Source organism: Rattus norvegicus, chromosome X (assembly GCF_021556685.1).
Source record: "Rattus norvegicus strain SHRSP/BbbUtx chromosome X, alternate assembly SHRSP_T2T, whole genome shotgun sequence".
NCBI lineage: Eukaryota > Metazoa > Chordata > Mammalia > Rodentia > Muridae > Rattus > Rattus norvegicus.
In genome coordinates, this window is record NC_141554.1 from 21,223,544 (window position 1) to 21,237,919 (window position 14,376).

The window sequence follows — 14,376 nt, forward strand, 5'->3', positions numbered from 1 at the left end:
GGAAAAGTATGCCCCACCCTTGAGGTTAAGTCATAAATGCCATTCAAAGGCCTTTTATTCATATACATTACAGAGACTATGTAATCATTTTTTTTAAATCCCTAGCTTGGATTTGGATAATCCCTTTGGGTCCCTGGTGTTTTCCAGACTAGGTGGCCCAGGGTATCAGTCCTTGGCCTTTAGCACGCAGTCACAAAAGTGCTTGGGGGGATGTTGGCTGTTTATTTAGACACAGCTGTGTTTGAATGGAGAGTGGAAAGGCTCATTTTTATGCTTGCTGGCTGGTTCAACACCCTCAAGACTCAGTTCGGCCATCGGCTACTGTAGGTTCCTAGTATAGCTGCCAGGACTCTTAAAAGTCATCGTCATCACAGATGTCAAGGTACACGTCAAAGGCCTCTCTGTTGCAGTTTCCATCAGGAGTGAAGACATATTTGTGGAAGGTCCCATCTACGCAGATGGCTGGGGGAGGATTGAGGTGTTGTGAAAGGTTAGATGCCCAGCCACATACACCAATCCTCTCCGATGTCCCACTGTAGCTAATGGTCTATCTACAGGCCCTTGCCCAAGTGCCATACTAATGAGGTTGAACCACACATTCCAGTTTCCTCCAGCTTCTGATAACCCTTAAATTTTTTAGGGGACCTTTAGTCCTTTACCCACTTAGTACCACAAACCCAGGGGCTGTTGTCACTCACCGATTACAGAATTGACGTTTTTGGAAGTATTTCGACCAAAGGCGCAGATGCAGGCTGACTCAGCAGGCACAGTAAAGCTGGCCAGGCTCCACTGAGAATCCACGTATTGCCCAATCATAGGTCCCACTTTGCCCACACGTGCCAACCTGTAGACAGCAGTTGGTGAGTCTGGGTATGGCACGTGGTCAGTGGGATTGGGATAAGACAGGGAGAAGATACTCACGCAGAGCGGCGGTTAAGGCGGGTGTCTTTAAGAGCAAAGATATGGACAGTGCCCTTGTCACTGGAAGCACAGAGGAAGGAGGAGTCATGGCTGAAGTTAATGCTGCAAGACAGACCCGTAATGATGTCCACCATGATGCCTTGTGCTGTAAGATATCCAGCCCACCACACATATCCTGTGCTCACCAGTATAGGGTGGCAGGGTCAGTGCCTCTTCGAAGCTCTACCAGCTTTTCCTTGGACTGCGTATCAAAAAGACGAATAAGGGTACCCTTCTGGGAGGCTGAGGCCACTACAGTGCCTGGCTGGTTTAGGGACACACAGGCCACATCACTCTGATGGGCATTGATAGTGAATGGAGCTGATGAAGTACCAGGCTTTGTGCTTGCCAGATCCTGGAGAAGGAGGGAGCAGTCTGGGCTTGGGGGTGATAATGAAGGAGGGACCACACGTTCACAGAGAGTCGCAACTCACCCAGCTCTCCACCCTTGCTCACGGGATGGCTCACCACAAGTTGCAGACTTCCACACTTGTGTCCAGGAAACACAAGCAGCTGCTTCTCCAGGCTTGGGCAGAGGTCACACAGCCCTAAGTTGTGAGGATGAAGTGGGGATGGGCAGGTGAAGGAGAGGCCAGGGCAAGGCTGAGTCTCAGAATGGACAGAGCTGGATGACGGAGGGCCAGACTTTAACCCTCTGTGGCACAGTACCCATAGCAACTTCACAGGTGCAGGCATTGCATTAAGCTTCCTCTCCAGGGTCTGACCAGATTCTAACTTGCTAGGAGATCATTGGAGGCCCAGGGCCCGTGGACACACCCACCCATGTTCTCAATGAGTGCTTGCTGCTCTCACGTGGGGCAGGACTGGGGGGTAGGGAAGAGGAGCTAACTGGGACTGAAAGGGCTGCATCTCTTGCATAGAGCCTCTCCCTCAGCATGTCAGCACGTGTCCCTTCTATAATCTCCTCCTCTCCTTGCCTCTTTCACAGCCTCACATCCTTACACCTGCACATCTGGGTCCTCTCACCCTTGGGGTTGTCCCGAGTGTCAAACTCAAACAGCTTCCGAGGGTTGTCAGGGAAGGAGTACACATAGATGCGGTTCCTCAGCACAATCACAATCCTGTAGATATCACACATAACACAGAGGGCCATGAGGACAGGGCAAGTGCTGGGGTGGGGCGGCGGCAGCAGCAGAGGTAGGGGTGGGTTAACTTACTTGCTCTAGGAACCTCCTGCCCCCCCCTTCCCCAGTCTTCATCAAGCTCACTTGTCATGGCGCATTCGCACAGCTAGCACTGGCTTGGTGAAGGTGAACTCCAGCACCAGTTTGTCCTTGGAGTCCTTGCCTTCTCGGGCATCGTCCCAGATCAGCACTGCTAGGCAGATGGGTGGGTTGGCAAGACCAAGGTTTAGGGTAAAAGGCAGACTGGGTGACACAGGGCCCATGGGACCTCAACCACTTGCTTCAGTTTTCACTAAATATTCATTGTGTGCCTCACACAGCATGCACCTGTGGACTAGGTCTCAAATAAAGCACATTCTAGAACAGCTACATCTTTTGGAGGTAAGGAAATCAAGGGTCAAATGAGCTGAACGTGGACAAGAACCTTACAGCCCAAGAACAACAGTTAAAGGATTCGCACGCAAGCCTACGACTTTCTCTCTGTAACTACTTCAGCCTTCAGAATCCAGTCTATACCTCAGGAGATTCTGTGACTCACCTATGACAACTCTTGCCATGTCTTGCTGGGATCAACAAGAAGAAAAAAAACTTCAAACAAGATGGTACTTGAGACTCAAGCCAAGAGGGTCTAAGAGACAGTTCCAAGATTTAAATGCCTATTAACTGTGTGATCTTGGATGAGTCCATTAACCGAGCCTCAGTTTCTCATCAATAAAAATGAGGCTAAGGAGGCAGGGAGTAGGGCTTAGCAATAGAACATGTGCAAAGCCCTGGGTTCCATCCATAGCACACAAATGAAGGGAAAAGGGCTAATAGCATTTCCTACCACATGGGATGATCTGGGGATGCTGGGGCACATCTTTAATCCCAGCAGGCAGAAGTAGGAAGACCTCTGTGAGTTTGTGTTCAGCCTGGTGTATATAGTGAGTTCCAGGACAGCTAGGGCTATACAGAAAGACCCTGTCCCAAAAAGCCCCATCCATCAAAAAAGAAAAAAAAAAAGAAAACCCCACAAAACTAAATGAGCTAATATCTAAAATCTGGTGGGATGACACTAGCACGTACAACCGGCACCTGGGAGATAGACTGATTCAAGGTCATAGCAGACTTTATGTGCAAAGTACTTAGAATAACTATTACGCTCCCAGCAAGTGTCCCATTGTTAAGAATGTGGCAAATAGGAGGCAGGCAATAAGTGGTTTTGCTATTTTTTGTAGTGCTAGGGATAGAACCCAGGGCCTTGTATGTAGGGGGCAAGTGTTCTACCACTGAAGTATACCTACAGCCCCAACAGCACTCTTGTGAGTTTCTTTGAGACCAGCCTGGTTTTTGAGACCATGCCTCAAAAAATAATAAAGGGGTTGGGGATTTAGCTCAGTGGTTAGAGCGCTTGCCTAGGAAGCGCAAGGCCCTGGGTTCGGTCCCCAGCTCCGAAAGAAAAAAAAAATGAGACAAAACTTTTTAAGCTGTAAGATCCATGACTTCTAAACTGGGCTTTACTGTGGGACTCAGTGCTTCAGGGTGTATGTGGGAAGTGAGGAATTTGAGGAATCTAGGTCAAGTACAAGATGAAAGCACTTACCCGAGATCTCGGAGAACTTGGGGCTGCTACCACCGCCCACCAGGGCCAGCAGGTTGGATCGGTGCAGCATCTCTACAAGGCCCACGCTGCCTACCTGCTCGTGGTCTGAACAGGGACCAGGGTGTCAGGGGAGGTAGATGCCAATACCCACATGAGCCCTTCTGCCCACTGCCCTACCACTACAGCCACTCACCAAGATGCCCTTTCTCCATCAGTGGTTCCACATTGTAGATCCGTACACCTGTCTCCATGGCACAGCAAAAGCAGCCTGGGGTGGAAGGAATCACTTTGACTCCAAATTCTGGGGCTGGTAGTCATCCCTGACCCATCCTTTCCCTCATTCCCACAAAGACACAATCATAAGCTTACTTTGGTCTTGGTTGAAATGGAGGCTGGTCACACCTCGAAGTGGCTGCTGAGTCATGGTTCAGGATCACCTTCCTAGGCACAAAAAAGACAGCATTGTGAAGAGTTCCCCAATGTCCTCTCTTAAGTCCTACAACTTCTGTCCCCCAAATGATTTCTTCTTCCTCACCACTTGGTCTATTTTGTTTTGAGATAGGGTCTTGCTATGTATCCCTGGCTGTTCTGGTACTCCCTATGTAGCACAGGCTGGCCTTCAATTCCCAGCAGTCCTCCAGCCTCCACTTCCTGAGTGATGGGATTATAGGCGTGTGTGCCACCACGCCTGGCTTCCTCCCCATTTTGATACTTTTCTTTGCCAGACTGCAAAAAACAAAAACAAGTGGAGGATACCTCAGAGTATCTGTTTAAACCAAGAGCACAGGCAGAACGTATCCCGGCCTACAATGACATAGACTTACAACGGCCACAAACACCAACCCGTACTGAACCCATCAGGAAGTAAAGGGGTAGGGGATATCCCATGATACCTCCTCCCTCCCAGCCATTCGTGGCTCTAAAGTCTGATATGACCTCAAACCTCTTCCTACAAGCTTTTCGTCTTCACAGCGGCACCCAGCTCCACCTGTCAGTAAATAGTGGACAAGAGCTAAGGTATCCTGCATCTTGACACAGCCATGAATGGTCCATCACCCACAGAACTCCCCTCCTCAAGCCTTTCTAACTAGCTTCATCTGGAGGTGTATTTGCCTCCAGGGTATCTCCCAGGCAACCCACTTTCCCCAAACCCTTCTCTCACAAGCTATCTCTGCACTAAGGCACCCCCTCCACTCCCTCTACTTAAGTGCTCTTAAATGCTGAAGACCAATCCCCCCACACCCCCCAAGCATTCCCTTGACATTCTAAATCCTTCATATTTGACACATTCCTTTCCCTATACTCTCTACCCATGACCCCTAAGCTGACCCAATGGTACTCATGAACCCCTTCCCCCTAAGATTTGCTCCTTTTGTCTCCACGTTATCTCCTGAAGGTCTTGCCCTAGGGCACAGCTACCCTCTAAAGACCTTCTCCCAGTAAACACCCCCCACCCCCACCCCAAAAAAAAATCCCGCCTAGGAAAACCTCAACCTACCAATGCCGGCGCTCTGTCTCCTTGCCCTAAATATTCCTGCCCTAGAAACCTCAGCCTTTCTTTCAAACCCCATCACTTCCAAGACCCTGCCCAGGCACACCTATCATTTAAGATCTCAAATCTACTTTTTCTGGTGTAAAACCTGGGTCTTGATTCTCTACATGGGCCATACTTAGGATAGCACTATCTTCCAAGAGCCCTTTTAAAATCTGCTCCAAATGCTCATACTATCCAACAACCCTAAGTGACACGCCTCACCCTCTCCCAAAAGTTATGTTCCTTTCCATGACCGCACCAACTCAGCCATCCATCACCTGTCAAGACCTCTAGTAGAAATACCCAACCCATGACCGCGACCAACCCTTGGATCTTGCTCCAGATGCTCGTCGCCTTTGCTGACTTGATCAACCCTCCCCGACCCCTGCCCTAGCCGTTGGTGCCGCCTGCGGCACGAATTTCTGACCTCCCGGGCTTTGGTGCCCGGTTCTGCTGTTTACATCAGGTCTTACTTCCGGAGGAGGGAGTCTGTGACCGGAAGTGACTCATTCTGGGCAGAAAATCCAGCCACGGCTCTTTTCACCCACTTGGCCGACCTGTGGAGCATCCCGAGCCGTAGTAGATTCCTCCGAGGGAAGTTCCGGAAGGAGATGAGGGCGGATTAGAGGACTGGAGGCACAAGAGACTGCCCAAAGGCAGAACTATCTGGGGGAACCCGGGAGAGGGCCTGCCCCTCCCTTAACGGAAGCGGGCCAAGCATTGAACTCGTTAGCCCACAGGAAGATAGAGGGGTAAACCTCCCAGGCTAACGAGTCCTCGGGGTGGTGCTAGAGTGGCTGCCCGATGTTTGTTTACCTTGCGCCTTTGGGAGCTCCTGGCTGGAAGAGAGATCTTGAAAATTGAGATCGTCTTGGGCGGGAGAAGATAGGAGTGGGATTTTACTTTCTTTACGGTAAAGTGTATGAGTACTCCAGGCGTGTTTGCTCACACACCTCAAGTCATACATAATACTTGGCTAGGAAGAGGTAAGAGAAATAGAGTTCAAGGTTTACCTTGGGCTATATGAGATTCTGTCCTTTAAGAAATGGTACAAAAGGATAAGAATGGAGACCTACCTTTCATTTACCATAGTCAGGGCTCTATAGTTAAGACTTTTTTTCTGTTTATTTTTATGTCTTGTCTATTCTTTTGTCTTTGTTTTTATTTTATGTACATAAATACATTGCCTGCATGTATGTCTGTGTGAATGTTTCAGGTGCCTTGCAACTGAGATTACAGACAGCTGTGAGCTGTTAGTGGAGACTGTTTTTCCTTAAACAAAAGCAGTGTATCATCCTTCACTGTTCTTCTTTTTTTTTTTTTTTTTTTTGGTTCTTTTTTTTTCGGAGCTGGGGACCGAACCCAGGGCCTTGCGCTTCCTAGGTAAGCGCTCTACCACTGAGCTAAATCCCCAGCCCCTTTTTTTCTTTTTCATCCTTCACTGTTTTAAACAGTGGGAATTGAACTCAGGACCTCTGGAAGCGCAGTCAGTGCGATCAACCTCTGAGCCATCTCTCCAGCCCAAGAGCACTTGTTCTTTCAGAGGACCTGGGTTCTCCTCCCAGCATGGCCATCTGTGACCCCAGCTCGAGGGGATCTCACCCCTTCTTACCGCTGAAGGCACCAGGCATGCATATGTTGGAATACATATATACAAACAAAACATTTATGCATACACATAAAATCAATCTGAAAAAAAAAAGATATCACCATCCCTTTTGGGAATGATTTCTTTGGGGCCAGTGAGATGGATCAGCATGTGTGGGCACTTGCGACCAAGCCTGACAAGCTGAGTTCATTGGTAGAAGGGGAGAACTTACTCTAGAAAGTTGTCTTCCACAAGCACACCATGGAACACATGCCCCCACCTCAAACACAATAAATGTAAAATTTTGTTTTTTTTTAGGGGGGGAATATGATCATACTGTGTAATCTTGGATGGTCTGATATTCACTATACATTCCAGGCTGGGCTTCAACTACTAACAATTCAACTGCCTCAGCCTCCTAAGTGCTAGGATTACTGGTGTGAGCTATCTCATTACTTTCCATCCATAGATCCTTAAGCCTTCATTTTACCCTGAGTGGGCCTTGGCACAGAGTATTATACAGGAACTAGGTTTTCCTTTCATCTCCTCCCCTGTACTTTGTACCTGTCCATGCAGGGTTCTTGCGCTGACCTCCTTCTGTGTCCTTGATCCACTTCAGTGCCAGTACCTTCCTGCGTTTATAACCATGTGTAATACGGAGGGTCAGAATATATTTTGAGATCTATTTATTTTTGTGTACCACATGCATGCGATGCTTGAGGAGGATGCCAGAACTCTGGGAGTACAAGGCCCCTTTCCCTATACAGTGAGCCAGCCAGGGATATATGATGACACTTCCTTTCAAACAAAAACAATGAAAATTTGTTAAATAATTAAGCTGATGGGAAGGAGCCCAGAGCTGGTGGAGCTCATTCCCTATGAATTCATGGCTTACTGTACAGAAAGAAAGTTTAACAGTAGAAAGTTTGCTTAATACCTTGCCATTATGACCCCTGCCTTTAACTTCAGCATTCCAGAGATAGGGAGGGTGGATCTCTGAGTTTCAGGCAAGCCTGGTCTACATGTCTACTCAGATACAGAGTGAGACCTCAGCTCAGAACATATTTTATAGCCTTAAACTCTATCCAGGGGCCTCCTACCCAGTGCCACTTTTTTCATGATCATCTATTTATGTATTTATCTATAATTTATATCTATAATCAATAGTTTCTAATGTTGGGAAATTGTGGACTTTTGGCCCCAAATCATGGCAATCATTCTGCCTCAGTCCCCTAGGTGTTAGAATTGCAGACTTGGGGCTGGGGACTTAGCTCAGTGGTAGAGCGCTTACCTAGGAAGCGCAAGGCCCTGGGTTCGGTCCCCAGCTCCGAAAAAAAGAACCAAAAAAAAAAAAAAAAAGAATTGCAGACTTAAGTGCCTGACCCAAGAAATGTTCTAACACAGAAACCAAAACCATAAAGCAGTGGTTCTCAACCCTTTGGCAAAACTCTTAGCTCCAACAACAACAACAACAACAACAAAGAAAGAAAGAAAGAAAGAGAGAAAGAAAGAAAGAAAGAGAAAAAAATAATTACATTACGATTCATAGAAGTAGGAAAATTACAGTGTGAAGTACCAATGAAATAAGTCTATGGTTGGGGGTCACCATAAGTGAGGAACTCTATAAAAGGGTCACAGCATAAGGAAGGTTGAGAACACCGTGTATGTGGAATACATCAGGCTAACCTAAAGCCCCAGCTCCTAAGCCTTCTGCTCGCAAGTACACCCACTGGCCCCTAGCTAGGAACCTATCTAACAGTCTTGGGTGCTCATCACCCCAGAACCCTGTTCTTCGCCAACATAGACCCACAGGAGAGGCTAAGGCCTTAATGTGGCACAATGTACCTAAACCAACACCTTGGCTTCCCCTCCTGCCAGCAGAGGGCGCGCATCTAGTAGCAGCTGGAGCCCCGGGAGTTTAAACCTGTAAAGAAGCGGACAATTTAACCTTGATCCCCAATGGGGAGAACAATCGTGATTTCACAGTCAAAAGACCTAGAGATGCTCCTCAAGGTAGCAAGAATGGCTGAGCATGATGGGGCAGAAAGGCTAAAGTGGCTTGTCACAAGTTCCAGGCTCAAAAAATAAAATAAAATAATCAGGGAATCAGCATGGCAGCTCAAGCTGCAATCTCAGCATCTGAGAGGTGGAAACAGAAGGATCGAGAGTTCAAGGCCAGTCTCAGTTATATAACAAGGCTGAGGTAAGTTGGACTTAAGCCCCTGTTACAAAAAAAATGGGTTGTTGGGCCAGAGAACCCAATGGCTTGGCTATTAAGCGCACTTGCCACTCTACTAGAGGGCTTGAGTTTCAGTCCCAGCACTAAGGTATCTCCCAATGGACTGTGACTCCAGTTCCAGGGGATTCAATGAACTCTTCTGGCTTCTGGCACCAGGAATGCAAAGTTGTGCAGGGATGGACATACATAGTAAGCACCCATGCACATTAAATGATAAAATAAAATTTAAAGTGGGCTGTAGCGATGCGTCAGTGGAGCAAGTGCTTGGTTTGTAGGTATGAGGACCTGCGTTCAGATTCCCAGCACTCATGTAGAACCTAGGCAGAGTCATGTGCATACTCCTAGCAATGAGACATAGGAGGGGTGAAAAGACGATCCCAGGGGCTCAGTACCCCACCATCTAGCCAAAGTGTTGAAGTCCAAGTCAAATGAGAAACCTTATCTCAAACAAAGAAGAGATCCAGGCATGATGGTACTGGCCTTACACTTTGGAAACAGAGGCAGACAGACCTCTGAGTTTTGAGGCCAGCCAAGGCTACACAGTAGGACCCTGCCTCAAACAAACAAAGAAAAAATTATGTATGAGGGCCAGGGAGATGGTTTAGTGGTAAATAGCACTGGCTGCTCTTCAAAGGACCCAGGTTTTATTCCCAGTACCCATGTGGTAATTCACAACTGTAATTTCAGTCTCAGGACAGGCGATGTCCTCTGCTTATCTTTGGGGCTCTGCATGCATGTGGTACATGACATATATGCAGGCAAAACATCCATATACACAAAATGATAATATATATTTTAAACCTATGTATGTTTTGTGGCTGGAGAGACATCTCAGTCATTAGAACATTGGCTTTTCTTCCAACAGACCTGGATTGAATTTGGAGTGTACCACCGTTGAGTCTGCCTTGGGTAAAAAACAAGGAGTTCAGTAGATGGGTGTTCTTGTGAGCCCATCAAGAAATCCTAATGGACTTTGTTGATGTGACATATTCCCATATTCTGGCTTCTCCTGATTACCTGTCTACCCTACCTCTTGCCTTTACTTCTTTCTCCCAGACCCCAGTTAAGGATGTCTTTCCTATCTTCTGACAGTTTGGGTCTTTTGGATAGACCCTCCAGCAGGGTGCCCCCAAAATGCCACACCCAACACTAAAAATTCAACTGGAGAAAGCCAGATAGTCCTCACTCCAATCCCATAATGGCAACTAGAGGCACCTCTTCTGAGGCAGGGGGATGATGTGAACGGGAGGTAGAAATTGGCTAGACAATTTAAAGTAAAAAGGCCTAGGAAAAATAATTCTCTCTCTCTCTCTCTCTCTCTCTCTCTCTCTCTCTCTCTCTCTCTCTCTCTCTCTCCTTCTGTTTTTCTAAAGACAAAAATATCTGTTCCTTTTGGCAGCTGCTTCTTTGCCCAAGACTAGACATGCCTATGTGTTTGGGGAAGCTGCCCTCTGGCTCCTAAACAGTTCTACAGTGACCCTTCCAGAGGGGACAATAGTAAACAGTTCTACAGCAACCCTTCCACGGGGGACAACAATAAACAGTTCTACAGCAACCCTTCCACAGGGGACAACAGTAAACAGTTCTACAGGGGACAATAGTAAATAGCAGCAAAGGCTTGTGAAGATAAACTTCTTTCTAGTCAAGTAATAGAATTACTGGACAGGGTGCAAACCTCCCATTCTACTTGAGCCAGCTTAGTTGCTTGATCAAAGAAAGGACTGCCCTTTGGGAGGCATACTGACCTCAAGCCAGGGTTTCTCAACATGTGGGTCATGACGCACAACTGGACCCCAACTTGACAACTGGAAAACGGATACATTACAATTCATAACAGTAGTAAAATTACAGTTATGAGGTAGCAACAAAATAATTTTATGTTTGGGGGTCACTACAACATAAGCAGCTGCATTAAAGAGTCGTAGTACGACGAAGGTTGAGATCCACTACCTTAAGGAGTGGTGCATTTAATAGTTTAACTTAGAACAGTAATGTAATCCTACTAGAGACATCAAAAGGTCAACATATGTTTGCTAAGTTTAAAAAAGAAGCACAATAAACAGGGGGAATAGTGAGAAATGTTGTTTCTTTTGAATCAAAAGTAGTTAGTTTGGCAAGGGCTTATATTCTGGGACTTTTCCATTCCCCTTAGCTTTGGTTAGTCGATTGTGTCAGATTGTGAAGTCAAGTTCCCAGCAATGGGATACAATGCAGTCAACACCTACACCAGGAACAAATGACAGTAGCCATGTTGTCCCAGGTTTGCTGTCTAGCACTCTTTTACTGCTGCCTCCCACCTGCACTGGCTCCCCCTCCCCGTGAGCTCCAAAGAATTACTTTGCCTAGCTACCTTTCTTTCCATTTGAGTGTCCCTTTATGCAAGGCCAAGATTATTGCTTGTTTCTAACACCGTGCACCCATTTGGCTTGGAACCAGGTAGACTAGGATGACTCTGAACTCAAAATTCAGCCTGTCTCTGCTTCTGTAGTGCTGGGATTTAAGGTGTGCTCAACCATGCACATAATAGGATTGATAACTTTTTTTTTTTTGGTTCTTTTTTTCGGAGCTGGGGACCGAACCCAGGGCCTTGCGCTTCCTAGGCAAGCGCTCTACCACTGAGCTAAATCCCCAACTCCGGATTGATAACTTTTTTTTTCTTTTTTTTTCCGGAGCTGGGGACAGAACCCAGGGCCTTGTGCTTGCTAGGCAAGCGCTCTACCACTGAGCTAAATCCCCAACCCCGGATTGATAACTTTTAATCTACTACCTAAAAAAGTAGTTATGATGAGAGCTTCAACAGAAAACAAGTACCCTCCGCTGACCTCTTACCCACCACCAACTTGACGTGGTATTTGAACCTAAGACCTACGCTCTATGCCCAATCATCGGCAATCACTGCGCATGCACCGAGGCCGTCAACCGAAACTTGGCGCAAGGGTGGGGGCGGAGCCACGTTATTCCCAGGGCCGCAGCCTCAGAAAGGAAAAGACCCGCCGTCATCTGACCGGAGGCCAATCAGACTCCCAAGCCAATCAGAAGTCACCAGGATAGCTCCCGAGCCAATGGCCTGAGCGAATGCCTTGGGAAAAGGTTCCAAACGGAAGGATAGGGGGTCAGAGGAAAGCTGGTGAACGTGGAGGGTGGGACAGAGTCCTTTCGCCGACTCGATCCTGCCATCCGCCAGAGTCAAACAGCAAACGGAAGGCCAGGACGGGGTCGTGTGGCGAGCGGACCGGTGGTCGTTTGGGGCCAGGCGCCGCTTCCTCGCTCCTCCCCCATCAACAAGTGGACCGTTCCAAGATGGCCGCCCTCCGTAGTGGCGCGAGCCCCGGCTGCGGCTCCGCTCCCGATCTCCCCCCCACGCCCGACACCCCTGTGGTTCAGTCCGGGCGGCCGTGCTTGTGCCGGGCCGCAGGGGCTGAGACGTGGGCGCCCCTCGGGCCACGCGCAGTGGTTTGATCCATGCTAGCGTCACAGGCTTTGAAGTGGATACTTCCCTGAACAAAGATTTTCAGGGTGGTTTCAGTCCTGAGACCACAGACGTTTGTGACAGGGAAGACTTGCTGGGAGCGACCTGGCTTTTAATTTTGAGGCAGGGTCGCATACTATGTGTGTCCAAGCTGGCCTCGAACATACCATGCTGGCCACATTCGCCTCAAACTCAAGGATATCCTCCTGCCTAACCCGCTGAGCACTGAGATATAGGAGCGACCGAGGAGGGCGGGGAGAAGCTTGGAGTAGTACTGAACATTACTCGATGTTTTATAAAAATAACAATCGGGAGCCCAACTTTTTTTATCTAAGCACTCGGGAAACAGGAAAATTCGGCAGGCAGAATTATGTGTTTGGGAAAACCCTGGTCTACATACTGAGTTCCAGGACAGAAACCTGGTGAAACCCTGTCTTCACATCTTCCCCACCCCCTAAAAGAAAATGAATAAATAACAACAATAAGGCCTTAAGAGATGGCCCAGCAGGGAAGAGCAATTCTCAGTTCAATTCTCAGCACTCAAAGGTGACTCACAACTGTCTGTAACTCTAGTTTCAGGATCAGAAGCCCTTTCCTGGTCTCCACAGGCATCAGGCACTCAAGCAGTACACAGATGTAGCACACGCAAAACACCTACAGATGTAAAAGAAAGAAAAAGCAAACTGCTTTATGTCTTGATTCGTAACTCACGTCCATTACCTGCATTGTCCTTTCTTAGACTTAGCCTTTCCTGTTCTTTTCCTTGTTATATACTGTATCCCAGTGTGTATTTATTTACTTACAGATTCCAAATACAAGAAAACATGCATTTTTTGAGATTATGAGACCTCACATAATACACATTCTAAGTCCATTCATTTTTCTGCAAAAATTTTAACTTCTTTTGTTAGAGCTGAATAATATTTTATGTTCTATATGTGGCAAATGAAAATTTGGGGTGGGGGTTGGGGATTTAGCTCAGTGTAGAGCGCTTGCCTAGCAAGTGCAAGGCCCTGGGTTCGGTCCCCAGCTCCGAAAAAAAAAAAAAAAAAGAAAAAAAAAGAAAAAAAAAGAAAAGTTCTTTGGGTCAGACATGGTGACGCATGCCTTTAATCCCAGCACTTAGGAGGCAGAGGTCTGGACTACATAGTGAGTTCTAGGACTATATATTAAGACTATGTTTGGAAAAAGAAGGGAGGGAAAAGGAGGGAAGGAGGGAGGGAGGGAGAAAAAAGGAAGAAAAAAGGAAGGAAGGAAAGAAGGAAGGAAGGGAGGAAGGAAGGAAGGAAAGAAGGAAGGAAGGAAGGAAGGAAGGAAGGAAGCCAATACCTTGAAAGGTATTTAGGCATTTCCTATGTTTTCTTCTAAACATTTGAGTCTTTCAGACTTTAAATTATGACATTTGATAGAGGTTCTAAGTCATCCAATGTGGGCTCTGGGAGCAAACCCCGGTTGTCTGCAAAAGCAGCAAATACTCTTAACCACAGAACCATCTAACTCCTAGATTCATTTTGCAAAGAATGTTGTTTCCTTTGTCAAAAATAAAGTGGGTATAGCTTAGCTATTTTATTTCTTTTTTTTTTTTTTTGGTTCTTTTTTTTTGGAGCTGGGGATCAAACCCAGGGCCTTGCGCTTCCTAGGCAAGTGCTCTACCACTGAGCTAAATCCCCAACCCCAGCTATTTTATTTCTTGGTTCCCTACTTTATTGGATATCTGCTTTCACCCCTCAAGTACCACTGTCTTTATCACCGCAGGTCCAGTATAATTGCTTTTACTATACATGAACTTTTGTGGTTCCATATGAATTGTTTTTTTTCTAAATCTGTTAACTATGACATGGTGATTCTGATAGGTACTA

General features: G+C 47.0%; 1 protein-coding gene across 29 annotated transcripts; it reads right to left on the minus strand.

Moving 5' to 3' along the window:
* Window positions 1–37: 37 nt before the first annotated feature.
* Window positions 38–5,949, minus strand: Wdr45 (WD repeat domain 45). 29 transcript variants are annotated; one of them, XM_087599546.1, is made up of 13 exons: window positions 5,547–5,676; window positions 4,631–4,675; window positions 4,223–4,413; window positions 4,057–4,128; window positions 3,881–3,955; window positions 3,688–3,792; window positions 2,190–2,295; window positions 1,948–2,042; window positions 1,429–1,508; window positions 1,107–1,315; window positions 922–1,023; window positions 699–844; window positions 38–462 (listed from the first exon to the last, which is right to left on the minus strand). In XM_087599546.1, exons 4-13 carry the CDS (start codon window positions 4,109–4,111, stop codon window positions 353–355), a joined length of 1,083 nt encoding a protein of 360 aa, XP_087455672.1. In that variant the 5' UTR covers window positions 4,112–4,128; window positions 4,223–4,413; window positions 4,631–4,675; window positions 5,547–5,676; the 3' UTR covers window positions 38–352. The 29 variants fall into 29 exon arrangements, with proteins under 29 accessions (XP_087455672.1, XP_087455662.1, XP_087455669.1 ...); XM_087599536.1 differs by having other exon boundaries at window positions 2,190–2,298; XM_087599543.1 differs by having other exon boundaries at window positions 4,624–4,675.
* Window positions 5,950–14,376: the final 8,427 nt, after the last annotated feature.

Coding starts and splice junctions, on each gene's coding strand:
- Wdr45 (XM_087599528.1), bottom strand. CDS start 4,111: ATGACTCAGCAGCCACTTCGAGGTGTGACCAGCCTCCATTTCAACCAA. Junction 2,299..3,687: donor CAAGTTCTCCGAGATCTCGG/GTAAGTGCTTTC, acceptor CCATCTGCCTAG/CAGTGCTGATCTGGGACGAT. Junction 1,336..1,394: donor GAGCAAGGGTGGAGAGCTGG/GTGAGTTGCGAC, acceptor CCCCAAGCCCAG/ACTGCTCCCTCCTTCTCCAG.